Genomic DNA, 22,172 nt, shown 5'->3' with positions numbered 1-22,172 from the left:
GAAAATGGTAGAAGGTTAGTAGGTAATTGTACGTCTCCCTTGTCTTGGCCAGTAATATCTTGCTACTACTTCTTCTTTTTCATCTTTCCTTGAGCCAAGGGTCTACCGGAAATAACTTCTCTACCTTTTCAAGGTAGTGTTAAGGTATGCGTACATATTACCCTACCCAGCCCCACTTGTGGGATTACAATGGGCTTGTTATTGTTGTTGTTGTAAACATATTGTTGGCTCTAACTAGAATATTGGGCTTGAGGTGTAGGCGTTGTTTCGTTGTATGTTCTATTTATTTCTTTTTCATTAGAGTTACTCGTAGATCTTAAAACTGGTATATCTTACTGTTGCCCTCCCCCCTCCCCCCAACAAAAAAAATAAGAAAGTGAAATTGCACTACCTATTGTTTGTTGCTTATTACTATTAGGAGTGCAAAAAAATCTGTAAGATAAAACCAACTCAAGGAAATGGAGCAAACTTTAGGATGAATGATAGCTCAATGACTGCTATTATTATGCAATAAGGTAATTGCTTATTGAGTTTAAGTTCCACGTCATCAAGATGTAAAAATGATTTACATAATCAAGTCACTTATAAGGTATTTAGAGGTAAATCTCTACTATAAGCATTAATCACTAACCTGTTAAAAATGGTAAATGACTTAATATCATAAGTTAAACTACACTAATAGTATAAAAATCTTTATCTTGTCAGAGTGTCATGGATATTATGCACGCAATCTAGAGCTATATGGCTCGATTGTGACTGCACCGTCTCCTAGTTGCCACCAAAATATGCAGTGTGCCATATCTTACTAGTGTCTGTGTTAATGTACAGTTATAATGTAGATCAAGAGAAAAAGTAAGGAAGTTAAGACAAGGACATACACCATGACACACTAGTGATTGTTTTTACTTGTTCACCTAGCAGAAGGGGTAAGTGAGCTATTGGATATGTCAGGGCTTTCTATGTCAAGAAAGCTTGTTAATAGTGTCTTTCTTGAAGATTGTGCCTTTGAACTTCCTGATGAAGACAATTTGTCAATCCCCTTTTCGATCTTGATCGCATCCTGTATGGCTGATAGGATTTCATGCATTCTTGGCCTGGATGAGCCATGCCTTTCCACACATTGTATTGCAACTTCCGCTATTCTCCATACTGACTCAACTTTGACGCGTCCTACTAGTGCACGATCCATGATACTGATCACGTCTCCTTTGCGAATCAATGATCTTGCCTGCAAAATATTGTTAGTCAGTTTTGGTGAGACATAATACAATTAAGTAATTTGAAGTGTGGTCTCTCTAACAACTTAAGTTTTTTTATGAGGTGGTCATAAACTTCAACAAGATTATCATTGTAGATGATCAGTTTGCCTGATTAACCTTTTGCTTAGTACCGCTCGTTCAAGTACTATTCAAGTAATAAGAAGATTGATCAAAGGATTTGAACAACTTAACAAAGATGCTGGAATGAATTACACTCAGGCTGATAAGTTATTACTGCGACAAGTAATGAATTTACCTTCATCAGAAATGATCTCCACCTTGGTGAAGATATAAATTTTAATAAAACCAATTCAAATTGGTGGATTCTATTGGCCCTTATGCTTTTTTTTAATGATCGTTGAGTTACAACTTTGCTTGTTCAATTTATTTCATTTTGTCCAATTAGCAACTTCATAGCACTGACCAATTATCAGCACGCACACTACTGCGATTCCAGAACATGATAGAGTACTCTCAGCTGCTATCCAGAAAAAAGAAGCATGTTTTTCATCTTCAGTATTTTTCTCAGCCAGACAGAACAATATGCGTGTTCTCGCGATTACTACTATGCCAACATTGGAAATAATTAATTTATCTTAGTTTTCCTGAATCCTTTCTATATGACAATGCCAATATTCTTATTAATTCTTGTGATTAGCTGCACTTTGTACTGAGCTATGCCCTTTATTTCAGTTTTTATAGTTCTTCTAGCTGGCTTGATTTGGATACTTATTGTGATTTATGCAGAGGAGATATTTGCAAAATTACTAATGCCTTATGAACATTATGATGCCTGAAAATTAATAGAAAAATCTATGATAAACTTTACCCAGTGAACAATGCTCCATTCAGCACCATATTCCTCAGTTGAGACAGGCCTTCTTCCAGAGATCAATTCCAAAAGGACAACCCCAAAGCTATACACATCACTTTTTTCTGTCAATTGCTGATTTGCATAGTACCTGTTGGAAATGGAGAAACTTGAGGACGAAGAATGAAAATGACTAGCAAAATATTCAATCTTATGATATTTTTTAGCTTACTCAGGATCAAGGTAGCCAACAGTTCCTCGTGCCACGCTTGAGACATGTGTTAAATCTTCTTCAGCTTGCCTTGATAGTCCAAAATCAGATACTTTTGCTCGCATGTTTATATCTAATAGAATGTTGCTTGTTTTCACATCTCGATGAATGATAGAGGGGTTGCATCCAGTATGTAAGTACTCAAGTCCTATATAAGGAAGCTCAAAAAGTTATTTTGTGCCTCATGGATAACTAAGAGAATTCATACTTCTAAGTTATCGACAGTAAAAGCTTTATAATAACCTTTGGCTGCATCTTCTGCGATATGAAGACGTGCTAGCCAGTCCAAATGCTTTTGACTGGTGGACTCTGTTCACAACATTGTGGTGTGGTAAGTTTCAACACTTATTCAGTACAAGGAGGAAATGATGCAAAGAAAAAGTGTAGCAATTATGGTGCAGACCATTTATGTGATCTCTCAAAGTTCCATTATGCATATATTCATAGACAAGCATGCGTTGATGGTCATCCTCAAAGTATCCAATCAAAGGAACCAAGTTTCTGTGATGAATCCTTGACAAGAGAGCCACCTGCAAGTATGTTATTTTAATTAATGGTTTAAATTTGCAGCCAAAAGGAAAATCTTATAAAGCTGCGACTTGTCTAATTTGTACAGTAATGGTATTAATAAGTTTTGAGTACTTCAATGGAGAAAAAAAAGTTCTTTACTACTTTTTTAGCTCTTTTATTGGGTTCTTCCAGTATAAACTGATACATTTCACAATCTCTTTATTTATTGTAATTTGAAATTGCAATGCTTTATTCATCTACAAAATTATGATGGTCCGCTTTCTCAGATCTTTGACCTTTACAGCATCTATGTTTCAAAAATTTAAGGAACGGTTTTGTTTCGATTTAAATGAAGCAAGACTGAAACACTGAGATGAGGCAGTATTATTTGTGCTCAGCTGGCGCAGCATAAGCTTATGATTTTGATTATGACGAGTCACAAATTTTAGTTACAACAAATAAGCTGCATGAATAATTTGCTCACTTCTGCCATATAATTTATGAAGTCGGCTTGTGAACAGTTTTAAGCTTGTGCTAGCTAAAAAGAAATTGCTTAATCTTATTATTATTGCAGTCTCTACTTATTGGGGCTTTAAGACAATTAAAAGCTTAAATATGTTACTCCAAATAGAAATTTAAGGTTTTATCTCTGTAAAGGTAGCTCTTAGTTCATCATGTAAAGCATATCCTTGATATAGAAAACTAATTTTGTGTCTCATTGAGATGGTAACTAAAGCGTAGCAACCGCAATATACCTCCGTAGCAAACTGTTTGGTGCCATGGCTTGATGAATCTGCCATAGTTTTAACAGCAACCTCCTTCCCATCTCTAAGTCTTCCGTAATAAACAGGTCCAAAACTTCCCTTCCCAATTTTCTTAGAAAAATTTTCTGTGGCTTCTTCTATCTCAGATAGTGGGATATAGTACGCCACACCTTCATCCATTAAAGATCCACCTCGCACGATTGAACAAGTTGTTGAGGCCTTTGTGCTTCTACGCAAAGACTCACCTGGGAAGTATAGATGGAATAATGAAAGGTGATGCGAAATATATATAATTAAAAGTTAGTTAGACAGTTTAGGGGATGTGTGCACCTTTTGTGTCACCTTTTTGATGAGATACTTTTGTTCTGAAGTGGCACAAAAAGAGTATACTGACTGTGATTAGAACAAATAGAAGCACAACTGCTCCAACTGAAACTCCTAGTATCACTTTGTGACGTTTATTATGCTTTGATTCGGGTCTTAGATTAGGATTTCCTTCATACCTGTGAGACAGGAAAAACAACTTTTAAGCGAAGCTCTTTTCCTGAGTTCAAAGATAAATGTAAATGTTATTTTCTAGTTCTTAAAGCATTTATGAATATTCAGGAATTTTATTTGCTCTTTTCCTAGCACAGTGTAACATCGAAAATGCTGTGTATATCTAAATGCTAGACCACTGACATATTTGGTGATAATCAGCCCTTCTTTTAGATGGAAAAATCTCTAGTGGCTGAGATTTTGTCTTGGTTAGAGAATTAAAGGAATACTTACTTGAAAGTTACTTTTCCTTTTAATAATGACGGAGGTATTTCTCCAGTTAGGCTGTTATTCTGGACATCTCTGCCACAAGGAAACATATTCAAAGTTAAGATAAGCTTTTTCCATGAAAATAAATATATAAATAAGACTATGGATAATTTAAATTTGAAGTAAAAGGTTTTTTATCCAGATCACACCATACAGTTCTATTAAGCTTGGTAAACCTCCCAGGTATGAAGGTATTGGACCAGTCAACTTGTTGTCCTCAAGATGTCTGCATGTTAACGAAATACAACATCCAGTTAAAAAGGAAAAACAGGATAAAGAAAAAGATTTACTTGTTAAAATGGGAATAAATGTTAGCCACTCGTAAACATCTTACATAGTTCTCAAATTAACAAGATTGCTCAAGTCAGGGATTGATCCGGTCAGAGAGTTTCCGTCCAACCACCTAAGTAGAAAATATGAGAAACTGAAACAATAAGATTAAAACTTGACTTGTTTTATGAGCAAGACTTACAACTCTGTCAATCCTTCCATATGGTTTAGCTCGGGAGGAATTTCACCCTTAACATTCTTGCCCGACAGTGTTCTGTTGAATCAAAGTAAGATGTCAAATTGTCAAGGAAAAACAAATACTTTTAGCACTATGATCTGAGGTTCCATTTCAGTACCATTCTGTATAATAGTTTTATATCTCTTCTTCCAGTTGTGGTCAGTTAAAGACCTCATAGGATATGTTATCTGGTTGAATGCATCTACTTGTATTATATCAAATTTCTCTTACATTAGCGATATAACTCACATTTTTGTGATTCTTGGTGGAATAGTTGTGCTGCAAGTCACCCATTCCCATTGAGTACCCACGCAAGGATCACCATCTTCATCTGTCCAGTCACTTCCCAACGACATGGAGCGGAAAGCGTTGAGAGTGGTCACTTCCAAGTTGCAGCTTTAAATCAATTAGCTATATTTGGTAATAATATGCGTACAAGTAGAGCAGTTACCATAGCTGGATAGAGAAATATAGCTAGACTAAGCATAGAAAGTCATTGTTACCATCTTGTTCATCGGTCTTTGCAGCAATTTGCGCGTATCTACATATTTCCATTGCACTTAGCAGTGGACCTCGAGTTGAGTCACGAGTCTTCACAAAGGAGAATGACAGTATAAAATCCAATGTTATGTTCATGTAGCTAGGCTCATATAAAGTGTAACTTCCATTTGCATTCTCTGCTATATTCACCACAGCATTGCTGTAGTCCGGGACATAAGGATGCTCCATTTTAAATTTCCTGGTCTCATTTATCCCCAAGTCTTCAATCTCAGCAAAATATGCAAAAGCTCGTGCATTCGCTGGAAAATCGTCAAGATTCAGCCTATAGCTGAGCATTCCTTTAGTCCCAACTACTGCAGTCTGCATTACTTTAACAGGTGGATACTCTCTTGTGTTTGTATTTATATACTTTGTTGTGTTGATTCTTTCTGTGCCTGCAGCCACATCCACCAGAAAATTTGGCCTTTTTTCTAGATCCGAATCCCATATACGGTCATAAGGATCATCCGGATACCTGTGAGACAGATCTAATTTTTGTTATGATCTTGTGAGAGCTGAAAAAGTCTATATCTTATGGTTTATCTGCTGTGATATCATCTCACAAACAAAAACTAAGCCTCAATCCCAAGCAAGTTCGGGTCAGGTATATGAATCCTTACTGACCATGTCGCTCCATTTAAGTTCATCTACCCGATATTATACAAAATAAAAAGATTAGAAGTTCACTATATTTTCTATTGGCATATAAATCTCTGAAAAGATTAAAAGACTCCTAGAAAGTAATGTACCAACATGACTAAAACATATCCTCAATTTATTGGTATTCACCTCATACAAACTTTAAAATAGTGAGATAGGAAACATGCAGATGTAGGTAACCAAACTATACCTTATAGGTTCATTGCTTTGAGCTCCAAAATCTACTCTTGCTGCGACTTTTAAGTAAAAGTTATCTTCATAGTCTGTGGCATACATTGACAAATTTAGAGGTCTCAGCTCAAGAGTAGATATGAAAGGGGACTCTGTTGTGGCACAACACAAGCACACATCGATCGAGTTTGAAGGCGCTCTAATGATCATTTCCTTTACATATATCCTTGAAGATTCTGAAATGGTTATAGTTGCCCACTTTGTTGCATCTAAGTAGAGCTGAAATTTGGGGTATGTTCCCTCTGCTGCAGGACTTCCATATAAAAATGTTGCTCGGACAAGATATCGCCTTCTCTCCTTGGTGTTTAAAGTATAACAGTATTTCTTGGTGTCTGCTGGAAAGTCTCTGCGCCTTTGATATTGTTGTGAGTTTACATCTGCATTCACTACCACAACTGGTTTCCCATTTCCCATGATTCCAGCATCTGTAGTCCATGCTAATCCTGTACTCGGGTCGGTATAATTTGTTGCACTTCCACAGTCTATACTTACAAACTCTGCAATATTGAAGCTTTATTTCATGAACAAGACTGCCCATCACTTATCTTGTCCTAAAAAAATAACAATTACTCAATTCCAAGCGAGTTGGAGTCGGCTATATGAATCATGCCTCTTTGTTTAAGCTCAAGATTATACAAAACAAAAATAAAAAGTAGTACAAGTTCACTGTACTTTCTATTTGGCAGGATTAAAAGACTCTTAGAACCTGAAGTAAACGTACTAACATGACTAAAACATATTCTCAACTAATTGGTATACCCCGTATAGATTTTCTCCCTTCACTGTGCCATATTTTTTGCTAGGTCTGCAATTAGTTGTTTCTAGATGTGATAAATATGGTTTTTATTGCCAGATTATGGTATAGTGAAGGGTAAAGATGCAAAGAGGACATACCTGTAACTTGGCACACAATTGCTGGAGTGAAACAAAGAAGTAAAACAAAGGATTGTAAGAGGAAATCCATGGAAGAAGAAGAAGCTAAGCTGTGTTCTTTTGATAAAATGGTGTATATTTTAGTATTTGATTGAAGTTCAAGACTCCTTAAAGTGGATCTTAATCATCTCACTTGGATTACCTTTAACTTTTTGGTTATTGAGGAGTCTTAGCTTGTGCAATGTTCACTCACATTCCTATGTTTTCTTTTGAATATTTTGAAAATGCTTTTCACAAAGGAAGACAGAATTCAACTTCATCTTTCAGCTTCACCTTTTTCACTTTGCTTTGGAAAAGAATTTTCAGTATGTTGACACTTGACACCATTGCAAACAATATTTGTCCATTTTTACACTTGACACCATTGCAAACAATTTTCAGTAATTGCGTGTGGGGTCCAGTTCTTTAAGGTAGATGGTTCAATTATTTATTTATGAATGAAATGACTTTCTTTTTTTTCCTTGAAAATCAATGTACAGATTTCTTATGATGTGGGCTGCTTTAGGCTATCAAAGCTTTTATTAAGAATAAATTATTTGGGGTGTTGGATATGGATGTGGGAAGAAAATCTTGCCATGCAAACTGCAAAAGCATCTCTTTAAAGAAAGAAAAAGAGAATCTAATAATCCCATCATCTGCCTTTTGCTTTTGGTACCAACATAAGCTTTTTTCTGGTGACTTTTGGCCCAACTTGTCTTTAACTTTTGCAAATTTTATAAAGATTGCAGAATCAAATAAATGCTCTGTAAACTTCCAAGATTGTCCTTGTTTCTTACAAGAATAATGGGCCACCTCTTCCCCCTCCCTCAATTTAATCAGATAACTTTGCTCTAGATTTTTTGTCTAGGTTTTAGAGTTGGATTCATGTATGCTTTACTAATTTAAGCAATATGTTAATTATCTGGAAAAGGACTGCACTCTTCGGCAGTAGGATACTTCTGGTTTCTTTTGACGTTTGACTCCTCTTAGATTTGAATTCATTGTTTAGACATAAAAATTCTAATTTTGGAAAAGAAAATAGTATTCGAAGTTACCTTAAAAAAATAGTATTTGAAATTTGATATTATATTTGGATATATATTTTACTTGAAAAAATATTACAGTTTTGTGAGTGCGTAAAGAAAATTTTCTGAAAATTAATCACTTTTTAGTTTGTGAAAAAACTCATTTTCGAAAAATTTCCAAAAACTTGCAAAATTTCACGGACAAACTTTCTTTTTCTTTGTACTTCGGGTTTCTTCTTCTTCTTCTTAGTTGCAAAGTGAGTTTGTTAAATTTATTATTGTTTTGACAATTTGATGATTGGGGTTTATTCTTTACGATATTTGAAAGTTATATTTCAAATTTGAGCTCATTTGGAGTAGATTTGGGCGTTGAATCGTGTGTTGAATTGTTGAAATTCGAAGAAAAAGTTTAGATTTAGAACGTAGATTCGAAATCTGAAGTTTCATTGAAGATATTGAACTAATTAAAATTGAATTTCTGAAATGCATTTGAAAGATAGAAAAACTTTAAATTTGATTTCTGAAGTTGCATTGAAAAGATTTATTACTTCATGTCCTAGAGGGTATACTTTGTAAAATTTTATGCAATGCGGGTATAACTTCAATGGTGACCTATATATATATATATGAAAATGCTCCTCTACAATCTGGATGGGCCCAATTTACCGGGCCTAAAGGTTAGTCCATGAGAATCTGGCCTAAAATTGAACTCAAAACCTTCGCTAATTAAACATGCGTTCTAACTAACTGAGCTACGAGATTTTATTGCTCTCTTGTTTCAGTGTCGCGTAATTTTCTCTAAATATTTCCCCAAGGAAGTGTAACAGGATTAACCGGGTAGAAAGTCACTTTTAGGCTATTGTTTAAAATATAGCTATTTATTTAAAAATTAGTCACAACTTAGAAAGAGATACGCTGCTTCGTCGTCTTCTCCGCTGCTTCTGCATTCTTCCTAAAAAGAGATCCGCTACTCCTCCTCTGCATAAATAAAAAGAGAGTGAATATACAGATAATGCTTCAATCTCAAACTTAACTCTTTTGCATAACAATTCTAACTCAATTTCCAATGGTTAATTAATATCATGCATAGCCACCTATCGGTACTAGACGTTATTGAAATATCGTAAGAATACTACAGCTTTTGTAGAAGAATAGTGAGGTTGAATATTGTATGAATTCTTGTTAACTCTTTCAACTTTTCATACATAAAGAAAATTCAAATAGAGAGAATTATATCACTTACAAAGTTTCTAATCATTTACGATAAAACTTTATGATAGGTTTAAGTTTCAATGATGATAATATTATCTTATGTTATATTTGCAAGACTAACAAAAAGGAAGGAATGGAGATGCTCAGCAAGATGCAATTGCTACAGGATTCGAAATAGCAATTAATGATCAATTAGGATTCGAATAAAGATGTTGTTGCTACATCAATGGTCAATCAAGAGAAGCAAATTTATTCATCCTCAATCAAAGGAACTCAGATTGCCAATCATGGATGCTCAAATCAAGAAGCTCGCCAACAATTATTCTGTGTCAAGAATTAAGCTCACTCCAAGCGTAAATGGCTCCTTAATTCAAGTTGTGACAAGGAAAGTCACAATCGAATCTGGACTCTTCAAAGAGCAGGATTCGAAGAGGCACCCCTTGGGTCAAAACCCTTTTGCAAAGATCTCGTGCCTCTGATTTCGCTGAAGACCCAACGACTCTTTTCTCTCCTATAAGAAGGCTGATACTTTCAAGAAGAAGACTTGCGCAACTACATACATTGTATTCTAAGTCCGTCTACTTCTTAGTTCAAATACTGTAATCTTTAGTTATCAGTGTCTCAAAAGATAGAAAGATCTAGAATGCAAAAAAGAGTTGTGTCAATTACTCAGAACTCAAGGTGTGATACTGTTCGTTGATGGTGAATGTGTTAAAACCATCAGTGTTGTAACATTTTCAAAGATCTTAAGGGAACCCTTGTGACCCAAAGAAAACTGGATGTAAGTACCATAACGGTATAGAACTAGCATAAATCGCTGTGTGTTATTTACTCTTCTTTACTGCTTACTTTCATTCTGCATTGTGATCAGTCAACTAATACTTGTGTTAGTCGACTAATTTTTAAATAGTCAACAATTCACCCCTCTTCTTGTATATTGAATTGGTATCAGAGCCAGGCTCACAATCTTACTTAATCTCTAGTGAGAAAAAGATCTTGGGATCCAATACTGTTGTTGGTGCTCTCTTTCAAGAAGGAACCTCTCAGGTTCGACACCCTTACTTCAACGGTCAGTATTTCTCTCACTGGAAAGTTCGCATGGAAACGTATACTATGTCATATGACATCAAAGTATGGCGTGTGATAAAAAAGGAAAATCTTCCAATTCCTTCCAAGAAGGATGCAAACGGTCAAGTCATCGTATCTACTGATCCTCTTGACTTAGATGATTACACTGATGAACAAGCTGATGTCATCACTGTTAATGCAAAAGCAAAAAAATCTACTGTACAATGCTATCAGTAGAGAACAATATGAAAAGATATCAAGTTGCGAAACTGTAAAAGAAATGTGGGACAAACTGGAAGTCACTTACGAAGGAACCAACAAAGTGACAGAGACTAGGATAAACCTCTTGGTTCGGGACTATGAGTTATTTCAAATGAAGGATGGTGAATCTGTAGAAGAAATGTTTTCCAGGTTCAGCAAAATACTTGGAGATCTCAAGTCATTTGGAAGACCTATTAAAAGTGGCGAACAGGTTACAAAGATCCTCAGAAGCTTACCTACAATTTGGCAACCAAAGGTCATTGCGTTAGAATGTCAAGATCTAGACAAAATTTCCTATGATGAGCTTAGAGGTGATCTAATTGCTTTTGAGAAAACTCATCTTGACAGACAAATTCAAGAGAAGAAGAAAACTATTGCTTTCAAGGCAACTGTGGCTGAACAAGAAAATGAAGAAGAAGAAGAAGAGGAAGAAGAAGAAGAAGAAGAAGAAGAAGAAGAAGGAGGAAGAGGAGGAGGAGGAGGAGGAGGAGAACAAGATGAAAACATTGCAATGCTCTCTCAAGTCGTAACCAGCATGATGAAAAGAAACAGAAATAACAGAAGAGGGAAGTTCAACTTTAGGAAAGGAAGGATGAGCAATGAAGCTGATAAAAATGATGGAAGGTGTTACGAATGTGAAAAGTTTGGTCACATTCAAGCTGACTGTCCGGAATTAAAGAAGAAGCTTAGCAGAAACAAGCAAAAGAAGAAGCTTTTGGAGCATGGAGTGATGAGAAAGAATCTGATCACGAGGAAATTGCTAACATATGTTTTATGGCTCTAAGGAACAATGAAGATTCGGGAGAACTTGGACTAATGGCAGACAACAACAATGAGGAAGACGACTCAAGAGAACCTCGTTCAATATTAGATGAAGGAACTAGTGAGGTACGTACTCCTTTATTCCCTAATTGTTATGAACTTCAAAAATTTATTGATATTGCTCTTGCAGGCATAGAAAGAGTAGTAAATGAGCTCAGAAGAACCAAGAGAGAAAAAGAGAGAGAGAAGAAAGACTGGGCCTTGAAACTAGAAGTGTACGAAATTGAGCGTGATATGCTTCAAGATAAAGTAAATGAACTCAAGCTTCAGACTGCTCATCAGAAGACCACGAGTCTCAGTCCAGTCAAGTCAAGTCAAATCAGACTGCTCATCACAAGAAGAAAATCGCTTGTTCTTTTTGTGGTAAAAATGGCCATAGTACTAACAATTGCAGGAACAGAATTAGAGCTGAAAGTAGTACTGGTAACTCTAACAGCTCATCCTGCTCCTATTATGGTAAAAGAGGTGACACCTCAAATCATTGCAGGTTCAAAAATAACAGGAGATGGGTCTGGAGACCAAAATCTTCAAATCAAACTAACACTCAGCAGTCTAACCATTCAGGACCCAAGCAAGCTTGGGTACCTAAAAATGAGTAATCTTGTTTTGCAGGAACAACGCAAGAAGAATGAAAAGGAAAATGGTATCTCGACAGCGCGTATTCCAAACATATGACGGGTGACAAATAACTGTTTAAATCAGTCACCAAGCCAGATTGAGGAACAATTACTTTTGGTGACAAATCCAAAGGAAATATTATTGGTGTTGGAAAAGTTCCTTTAAGCTCGACATGTGATGTAGATGAAGTCTACCTAGTTGATGAACTTGGCTATAATCTTCTCAGCATCAGTCAACTATGTGACAACAATTATGAGGTTCGTTTTAAGAAACATAACTGGTTTATAGAAGACGAATCATGTAATATCATTCTCTCAGGTAATAGAGACAGAAATGTCTACACTATCAAGAACTTAGAAAACTTTGGGGATCAAATCTGTCTTACATCTATGATTGAAGATCTCTAGGTTTGGCATAGAAAACTTGGCCATGAAAGCATGTATACTATTCAAAAACTGTCTAAACATGATCTTGTTATTGGACTCCCAAAACTAGATTTTTCGAAAGATCATATCTGTGATGTATGTCAACTAGGAAAACAAACTCGCTCATCTTTCTAAGTCAAAAATATTGTTTCTACCTCTAAACCTCTTCAATTGCTGCATATGGATTTATTTGGTCCTACTAGAACTGCTAATATAGGAGGTAAGAAATATGCTTTTGTTATTGTAGATGATTTCTCTAGATTTACCTGGGTTATGTTTCTTAGTCATAAAGATGATGCTCTAAAGAATTTTGAAGTTTTCTGTAAGAAGGTTCAACGAGAAAAGGGATACTACATCTCTACTATCAGAAGTGATCATGGAGGAGAGTTTGAAAGCAGAGCTTTTGAAAATTTCTATAACGATCAAGGAATCTCTCACAACTTCTCTTCACCAAGATCATCACAGCAAAATGGAGTAGTAGAGCGTAAAAATAGAACCTTGCAGGATATGACAATAACCATGATCGTGGAAAACTCTCCACCTCATCATTTTTGGGCAGAGGTTGTGAGTACAGCATGTCACATCATCAACAGATGTCTGATTCGACCAATTCTCAAAGAGACTCCTTATGAACTGTGAAATGGTAAGAAACCAAATATTAGCTATTTCCACCCCTTTGGATGCAAATGCTTCATCCATAACAATAGGAAGGATAATCTTGGTAAGTTTGATCCAAAAGAGTGATGAATGTATATTTCTTGGTTAATCTCCTTCAAGTAGAGCTTACAGAGTTTATAATAAGATAACCTTATATATTGAAGAATTTATTCATGTTGTTTTTGTTGATACTAACCCTCGCCCAAGGAATGAACATATTCCTGAAGATGAGGAAATTTCCTATGCTCCTAAGTCAGTTATTGTAGGTAAGGATCATTAAAATAAGTCAGCTAATCAACAGACTCAATCAGCTAAAGTACCACCAGAAGATCTTGACCTACCCCAGCCAGATCAGTCGACTACCGAAGAACGGATGACTCCAGTAAATACTCCAAATAAATGGAAGAGTGAATTAGGATATCCTCACAAATTCATTATAGGAGATCCACAAGAGGGAATAACTACAAGGAGATATCAAAAGAACAAATCTCATGTAGCTCTCATTTCTCAAATTAAGCCCAAGAAAGTGGATGAAGCTCTAAAGGACTCTCATTGGATTAGTGCTATGAAAGAAGAATTAGATCCGTTTGAAAGAAATAAAGTATGGAAATTAGTTCCAAAGCCTCAAAACTCTCATGTTGTTGGAAGTAAGTGGGTCTTCAGAAACAAATTGAATGAATCAGGTCAAGTTGTTCGAAATAAAGCAAGACTAGTGGCTCAAGGTTATTCTCAATAGGAAGGAATCGACTATGATGAAACTTTTGCGCCTGTGGCAAGACTTGAATCCATTCGAATATTACTCGCCTTCTCTACTCACAAAGGATTCAAATTATTTCAAATGGATGTTAAAAGTGCATTCCTAAATGGATATATCTCTGAAGAAGTATATATGAAGCAACCACCTGGCTTTGCAAATGCCACATTTCCAAATCGTGTATACAAGCTGACTAAAGCCCTGTACGGTCTCAAACAAGCTCCTCGAGCATGGTATGAAAGGTTAAGTTCTTTCCTTCTAAATCAAGGTTTCAAACGAGATAATATCGATACAACCCTTTTCATTAATCAATCCAGTTCAGGTAATCTTATTACTCAAATTTATGTAGATGATATTATTTTTGGTAGCCCTAACTCTGTTCTTTGTGAAGAATTTGCTCTTTCCATAAAAGGAGAATTTGAAATGAGCATGATGGGAGAACTAACCTTCTTCCTTGGGCTTCAAATCAAGCAGTCCCCTAAAGGGATTTTTATCTGCCAAACCAAGTATACCAAGGAGCTTATCAAAAAGTTTGGGATGGAAGATGCTAAGGTTATTGGTACTCTAATGAGTCCAACTACCGTGCTAGATGAAGATAGCAATGGAAAACTGGTTGATGAAACCATGTATAGAAGGATGATTGGATCTCTACTATATTTAACTGCCAGTCGACTAGATATCATGTTCAGTGTATGCAAATGTGCTAGATTTCAGTCGGCTCCTAAAGAATCCCATCTCTCTGCTGTTAAACGAATTATTAGATATTTAATTGGTACATCTAAACTAGGACTATGATATGATCACTCAAACAATTTCTCTCTAAGAGGCTTTTCAGATGCTGATTTTGCTGGAGACAAGATTGATAGGAAGAGTACCAGTGGGACATGTCAATTGTTAGAAAATGCATTAGTATCTTGGCATAGCAAGAAACAAAATTGTGTTGCACTATCAACGACTGAGGCAGAATACCTAGCCGTTGGAAGCTGTTGTACACAAGTTCTATGGATTATGCACCAACTTCTTGATTTTAATTTATCTCTTACATCCACTCCTATCTTTTGTGACAGTACTAGTGCTATCTGTTTATCAAAGAATTCTATGCATCATTCTAGAGCAAAGCATATAGAAATTAAATATCATTTTATCCGTGATCATGTTGCAAAAGCTGACATTGTTTTAGAGTTTATTAGTACTGATTCTCAACTTGCTGATATTTTTACAAAACCTCTTTTGGAAGAAAGATTTTGCCTTCTCCGAAAAAAGATTGGCATTGTGCCAAATTTATAAATCAAATATTTCCTTTAGTGTTTAAAATATTTTACCCTATACTAGAATATTTTATTTCCTTACTTATATGTGATCTAACTACTTTTATGTGTAAGCGTAATTATTGCAAGTACCGCCGATCAGTCACTTCTGAACCATCTCTTCCGTCTGAACTTGGCCTTTCCATTAACCAAGGCGTCTCTTCGCTCTTCCCAAAATCTTCAATAAAAAACCTCTGTCTCCAATACTCCTCTCATTCTCTACCAAACAACCCTTCACACCATGGCCAAAAGAAATCCCTCCTCTGCAACCAGACACAGTCGCAGGTTCCAAAAACCTCTTAATACTGAAGAGCCTGTGGATGTGGAGTCGTCCATTGACTCAGATTTTCTCAGAACAGACAATGAAAACAGCGAATCATCTGAAAATCCTCCCATTAGCCAGAAAAAGGCCAGCAAGAGACCCATGGAGCAAACCCCTAAAAAGGCTGCATGCAAGAAGGGTAAAGTGGAACACTTGAAATTTGGTCCTGAGGACAAGCTAATCTTCTACGGCCCCAGTGAAAAAGCAAGGTTTGAGTCCTACAAGTCAAAATCCATGGCTTATGGACGCTCTGTAAGTCTCTCTCTTATGAAAAGTCTTCATTATGATGTGACTGCAATTATCGATTTTCAGCAACTTTCCCCTCTCTTTGACACTATTGGAAACTCTATGTATGGAGAACCTGTTAGAATATTTTATGCAAATTTTTTCGTGAATGATAAAGATGATTTTGAATCTATGATTTTAGAGACTAGAATTGTTTTGAACTCATACCAATTTGAAAAGATCTTTTCCGCCAAGTTTAGTGGGTATGATGTGTTGTCCAAAATTCTTGGCCCAAAAAACTTTGAAGTGTCTTTTGATGAAGCAAAATATTTTCTGTCTGATAACCCCCTGACATTGGCCCCAAAAATCTTAAGTTTGAACACCGTATCTTTGCCCACATGATTGCCACCACTCTCCTTCCCAGATCTGGGCCCCTTAGCTCTTTGTCCACTAGAGATGTCTTTGTCCTCTACTATCTGGTTAATAATAAACGTCTTGATTGGTTTGTATGGATTCGTCATTATATGCTTGAGAGTATTAGGGATATATCCTTCTCTGCTACATGTCTGCCCTATGGTCTTCTCATCTCTCATATTCTAGAAGTCATGAAAGTAGACTTGGCACCCTTTACATCCAAGTACATCACCACTACTTATGATAAGACAACTTTTTTAATGATGGGGTACACTCTAGGTGATGATGTATGGGTTAGGCGAGCCAAGGTTGAAAGTGCTCCAGCGCTAGTTGAAGTCCAAAATGATCAACCAGCTTCTCAGTCAACTGCCTCTCAGAATCTTCAACAAATTCAACATTATCTTGATGGAGTCAAGCTGCTTCTTGTTGAGATGAAATAGCAAGTAGATACAATTAGGGACGTCACCAAGGATACAAGTACAGATGTGGCCAAGCTCAGGATGGACATAGGAGCCACACGGAGACAAGGAACCAGGACTTTCAACTCTATGAGTAAAAAGATGGACAAACTCGTCAAGGACATTGAAAACTCCTATGACTCATTCTGCACCAAAGTGATCAACACCCTCTTTCCTGGGAAGAAGTTAATGCATTTTGCCATAATGTTATGACAACCAATTTTTTTTGCTTATGCTTATTTTTATTGGTGGTTTCTCTTAGACAATATTTTGGGTCTGTACTAACTAAGCCTCTGCTGAAGGCACTACTTCTGCTGCTCTAACCACCTTATTAGTATGTACATTTTATCCTATATTATTCTGTATGCTTTTCTTTTCCTTTTGATTGATATCAAAGGGGGAGAAAAAATGTGAGCAAACACCAGCAGGAGGACCTGCAATTACAGTTATTCAGGAGGAGATGGAAATAACATAATCTCAGGGGGAGCAACACAACTCAGGGGGAGCAACATCTTCAAAGGGAAGTATCTTAAATTACTGTTTACTCATTCTTGATTGTCATCATCAAAAATGGGGAGATTGATAGGTTTAAGTTTAAGTTTCAATGATGACAATATTATCTTATGTTATATTTACAGGACTAACAAAAAAGAAATCATGGAGATGCTCAGCAAGATGCGATTGCTACAGGATTCAAAAAAGCAAATAATAATCAATCAGGATTCGAATAAAGATGTTGTTGCTACATCAATGGTCAATCAAGAGAAGCAAATTTATTCGTCATCAATCAAAGAAACTCAGATTGCCAATCATGGATACTCAAATCAAGAAGCTCGCCAACAATTATTCTGTGTCCAGAATTAAGCTCACTCCATGTGTAAATGGCTCCTTAATTCAAGTTGTGACAAGGAAAGTCAAAATCGAATATGGACTCTTCAAAGAGCAGGATTCGAAGAGGCACCCCTTGGGTCAAAACACTTTTGCAAAGATCTCGTGCCTCTGATTTCGCTGAAGACTCAACGACTCTTTTCTCTCATATAAGAAGGCTGATACTTTCAAGAAAAAGACTTGCACAACTACATATAATGTATTCAAAGTCCGTCTACTTCTTAGTTCAAACACTATAATCTTTAGTTATTAGTGTCTCAAAAGATAGAAAGATCTAGAATACAAAAGAGAGTTGTGCCAATTACTCAGAACTCAAGGTGTGATATTGTTCGTTGGTGGTGAACGCGTTAAACCATCTGTGTTGTAACATTTTCAAAGATCTTAAGGGAACCCTTATGACCCAGGGGAAACTGGATGTAAGTACCACAACGGTACCGAACCAGTATAAATAGTTGTGTGTTATTTACTCTTCTTTACTGCTTACTTTTATTCTGCATTGTGATCAGTCAATTAATACTTGTGTTAGTCGACTAATTTTTAAATAGTCAACAATTCACCCCCCCCTCCCTCTTGTACGTTCATTTTATTCCTAAATAAGTATTTTTTAATATCAAAAAAATTAAATCAAGAGCAATTAAAACTTCAGGACACTGTCTTAAAGATTTAAAGAGTGTTGTGAATATTACAGATTTTCTCCTTTTGAGGTTGCTTATAATATCTTCAACTTTTGGTGTCTTTGAATATCTGTATACAGAGGCGTATTCATGATTTCAAAAGAATGAATGCACCACTACCTTTAAGATAGATGCTTGGTCGGATTATACGATGACAACAAGTTAATGAACGAACTATAATTAATACTATTATCGCAAAAATAATTATTTATTTCACAATTGTCCTCGACGAATTTTCATATTTAAAAACGATCAATTATAGTAACATCATTAAATACCTTACGTTCTATATAGTGAAAATATTCAAGAAGAAAAAGTTGTGGAAAATTGTTATTCCATTTTTCTCTCTGTGTCAATAACTCTGTACAGTGTTCTCTATATATACAGTGTCATGTATCTGGCGTGTATTACTGTAGGATCCTTTCTATCCTAACAAACTGTATAACTGAATAGTAAAGATAAACACAAAGAATTTTATTTATAGGTATCCACACTATTCTAAACTCCTTCTAGAAGAGGGACGTTAGCTTTATCTTGACCGTAGATCTGAGGCGTTGAGTGCGCGCCATGTGTTCATTCAATAAGACCAAGATTTTAACATTTTGGTCATCTCTCTTAGACATAACTCAAACACAATCCATAGAATCTAAGTCTCTTCTCCTCCACCTTCTTCCCTATTTATTGTACCATCAGGAAAGAGATTATTTCCAGTAACACCCCCCCCTCAAGTGGGAGGCAAGAGCTCGGACTCCCAATTTGTAAAGAAGAGACTGATGTAATGGACCCGCAAGAGCTTTCGTGAACAAATCCGCGAGTTGAGACGAATATGGAATAAAAGACAGAGAAATTAAGCCTTCAAGCAGTTTTTCACGAACAAAGTGACAGTCAAGCTCGATGTGCTTGGTCCGTTCGTGAAAAACTGGGTTCTTTGCAATATGAATCGCCGATTGTTTGTCGCAATGGAGAGGAACTGGTAAAAGAGGAGAAGCATCAATATCATGAAGAAGACATACTAGCCATGTAATGTTCGCCACCAGTCGTCTCATAGAACGGTATTCCGCTTCCGCTGAAGAGAGGGCAACAACCGACTATTTTTTCGACTTCCAAGAAATGGGGCAACCTCCCAAACTAAGAAAAAATCCGCTCACCGATCTGCAAGTATCAGCACAAGATGCCCAATCAGAGTCGCAAAAGGCCAAGATCGGTAAGGAAGATCCTGGAGACATGAACAAACCAAGGCCAGGATCCCCACTGATGTATTTGAGAGTACTTAAAGCCGCTTGAAAATGGCTAGTGTGTGGAGATTGTATGTATTGACTCAAAGTCTGAATGGCATAAGAAAGATCGGGTCTCGTATTGGTCAAAAATTGAGCTTTCCAAGTAATCGTCGGTAAATCATGGGATCCGGCAAAGGTGCACCCTTTGTGGAATTGAGTTTAAAAGTAGGTTCAAGAGGCGTGGAGACTGACCGACAACCTATGAAGTTGAATTCTTCAAGCAACTCAAGGGAAAATTTGTGTTGGGTTACAACCAGTCCTCATCCTTTCGGTATTAATTCCATACCCAAAAAATAGTGAGCCTCTCCTAAATCCTTAATTTTGAATTCGGCATCCAAAAATTGCTTAATTTCACTAACTTCTTGTGTTTTGTTACCAGTGATGAGAATGTCATCAACATACACTGCAATGAGTGTAATCAAATCCCAGTCTTTTTGAAGAACAAGGAGTAATCATTTAACGAGTAAGTGAATCCCCTAGTTGCGAGTGCGGAGGACAAATGAGCATACCATTGGCATGAGACCTGCTTTAAGCCATATAAGGATTTTCGGAGTCGACACACATGAGAGGGAGAAGGAGGAACTAGACCTGGAGGAAACCTCATATAGACTTCTTCGTGCAAGTCATCATGCAAGAATGCGTTGTTAACATCAAGTTGGTAAATCTTCCAATCTTTCTTAACTGCCAAAGCTAAGATGCATCGTATAGTCATCATTTTTACAACATGAGAAAAAGTCTCTGCATAGTCAATACCCTCACGTTATGTATCCCCTCTGATTACCAACCGTGCTTTCAGCCTTTTCAAAGATCCATCTGACTTCAATTTTACTTTGTAAACCCACTTGCAAGTTAAAGGTATCTTGCCTTTTGGAAGCTGAACTATGTCCCATGTTTTGTTGGAATTCAGTGCCTCAAAATCTTTATCCATGACAACTTTCCACCCAGGGACTTGGTAGGGAGATTTAAGTTGAAGAGCTTGAGAAGGAAATCTGTTAATCAAATGAATAGCTGTAAGTAAACACCCCTCCCCCCTCCCCCCCCCCAGTATTTCTTAGGAACATGTGACTGAAATATCATTGCCTTGCAAGTTTCCAACAAATATTTATGCTTTCTTTCAACTACCCCATTTTATTGTGGGGTTGCTACACAACTAGTCTAATAGATAATTCCCTGAGAATTGTAGTACTCCTTTTGAATATGTCCTGTCCCTAGTTCAAAAGCATTATCTGATTTGATCATTTTCAATTTGGGGGAAAACTGTCTTTCAACAAGGGTTAGGAAAGCTTTCAAAGTAGGAAATGCATTAGATTTGGTGGATAGCAAGAAAGTCCAAGTACTTCTAGAGAAATCATCAACCATAGTTAGAAAGTACTTCTCCCCTTTATATGTTGGTGTGTTGTATGGTCCCCATGTGTCTATATGTATCAAGTCAAAATAATTCTTGGATCTAATTGTGCTTTTGGTAAATGATGATTTAGACTGTCTTGCCATAAGACAAATTTCACAAGGGAATTTGTTGTTATTTGTAGAAGTAACTTGTATTGCTTTAATATGTTTCATAGCATCATATGGTAAGTGTCCCAAATGAAAATGCCACAATTTGTCTGATTTAGTCACATTCATGCTATCATTTGAAACAGAAACATTCATATTCATGTTTTCATTTGAATTTGCAGGACAAACAGGACTCAAGAGGATAGGACACTTTGTCCTTTCACAAACAGACTAAAGAAACACAAGACAAAGACCCTGGCAGTCTATACCTACTACTAGAAGAAAAAGAAGCTGAAACAGGTGATTTAATTGAGTGTATTCCTAATATAGAAGTGTCATACTTGAGCACATAAAGACCAGTTGTGGTTTCACCAAAGAGAGGCTCCTTCCTCATTAAAGGGGCCTGCAAAATACATCCGGCCTTAGTAAACAACAAATTATAATTCATATCATTAACAAACTGACTTACTGACAAAAGATTATGCTTAAAATCAAGCACATGTAACACATTGGAGAGTTTCATCCCTGGAGAAAGAAGTATATTGCCTACATCATAGGCTTTTACTTTACAAGAATTGGCAAAATTGACTAGAAGTGGTGTGAGAAATACCCTTAGATCATGCAACAAGTGTATTTCAAAAGTCATATGCTGTGTAAAACCACTGTCCAGAATCCAAGGAGTTTTGGTTAAGTTTGAAAGAAGTGAGGTAAGGAAAAATAAAGCATGTCGCATACCAGCTAGATTTGCTGCTGCAATAGGTTCAGAGGAAGATATATGGGTTCCTTGCAGAGATTGAAACATTTGGATCAACTGGTCACACTGCTCCTTGGTGAATCCTTGTGCTCCAACCAAAGTGAAAACACTTTCTCCTTCTATTCCTGAGCTTAAATCCTTTCCAGATATTGCCATGTTAGCTTGTTGATTCCCAAAAGTCCCTCTTCTATGCTTGTTTACCTTAAAATATTGTGGATATCCCACCAATTTGTAACATTCCTCC

General features: G+C 36.4%; 1 protein-coding gene across 2 annotated transcripts; it reads right to left on the bottom strand.

The window, feature by feature from the left end:
- Positions 1–630: 630 nt before the first annotated feature.
- LOC107792256 (putative LRR receptor-like serine/threonine-protein kinase At1g67720) lies at positions 631–7,639 on the bottom strand. Of its 2 annotated transcripts, none has more exons than XM_016614461.2 (15): positions 7,256–7,639; positions 6,321–6,858; positions 5,434–5,945; positions 5,180–5,312; positions 4,895–4,966; positions 4,757–4,825; positions 4,577–4,648; positions 4,387–4,455; positions 3,946–4,118; positions 3,607–3,860; positions 2,745–2,871; positions 2,585–2,650; positions 2,303–2,489; positions 2,089–2,221; positions 631–1,228 (listed from the first exon to the last, which is right to left on the bottom strand). In XM_016614461.2, exons 1-15 carry the CDS (start codon positions 7,323–7,325, stop codon positions 911–913), a joined length of 2,793 nt encoding a protein of 930 aa, XP_016469947.1. In that variant the 5' UTR covers positions 7,326–7,639; the 3' UTR covers positions 631–910. The 2 variants fall into 2 exon arrangements, with proteins under 2 accessions (XP_016469947.1, XP_075087000.1); XM_075230899.1 differs by having other exon boundaries at positions 7,437–7,613.
- Between the last annotated feature and the right edge of the window lie 14,533 nt (positions 7,640–22,172).

This window comes from Nicotiana tabacum, chromosome 15, assembly GCF_000715075.1.
Source record: "Nicotiana tabacum cultivar K326 chromosome 15, ASM71507v2, whole genome shotgun sequence".
NCBI classification, from domain to species: domain Eukaryota; kingdom Viridiplantae; phylum Streptophyta; class Magnoliopsida; order Solanales; family Solanaceae; genus Nicotiana; species Nicotiana tabacum.
This window is presented reverse-complemented; position numbering and strand designations above follow the sequence as displayed.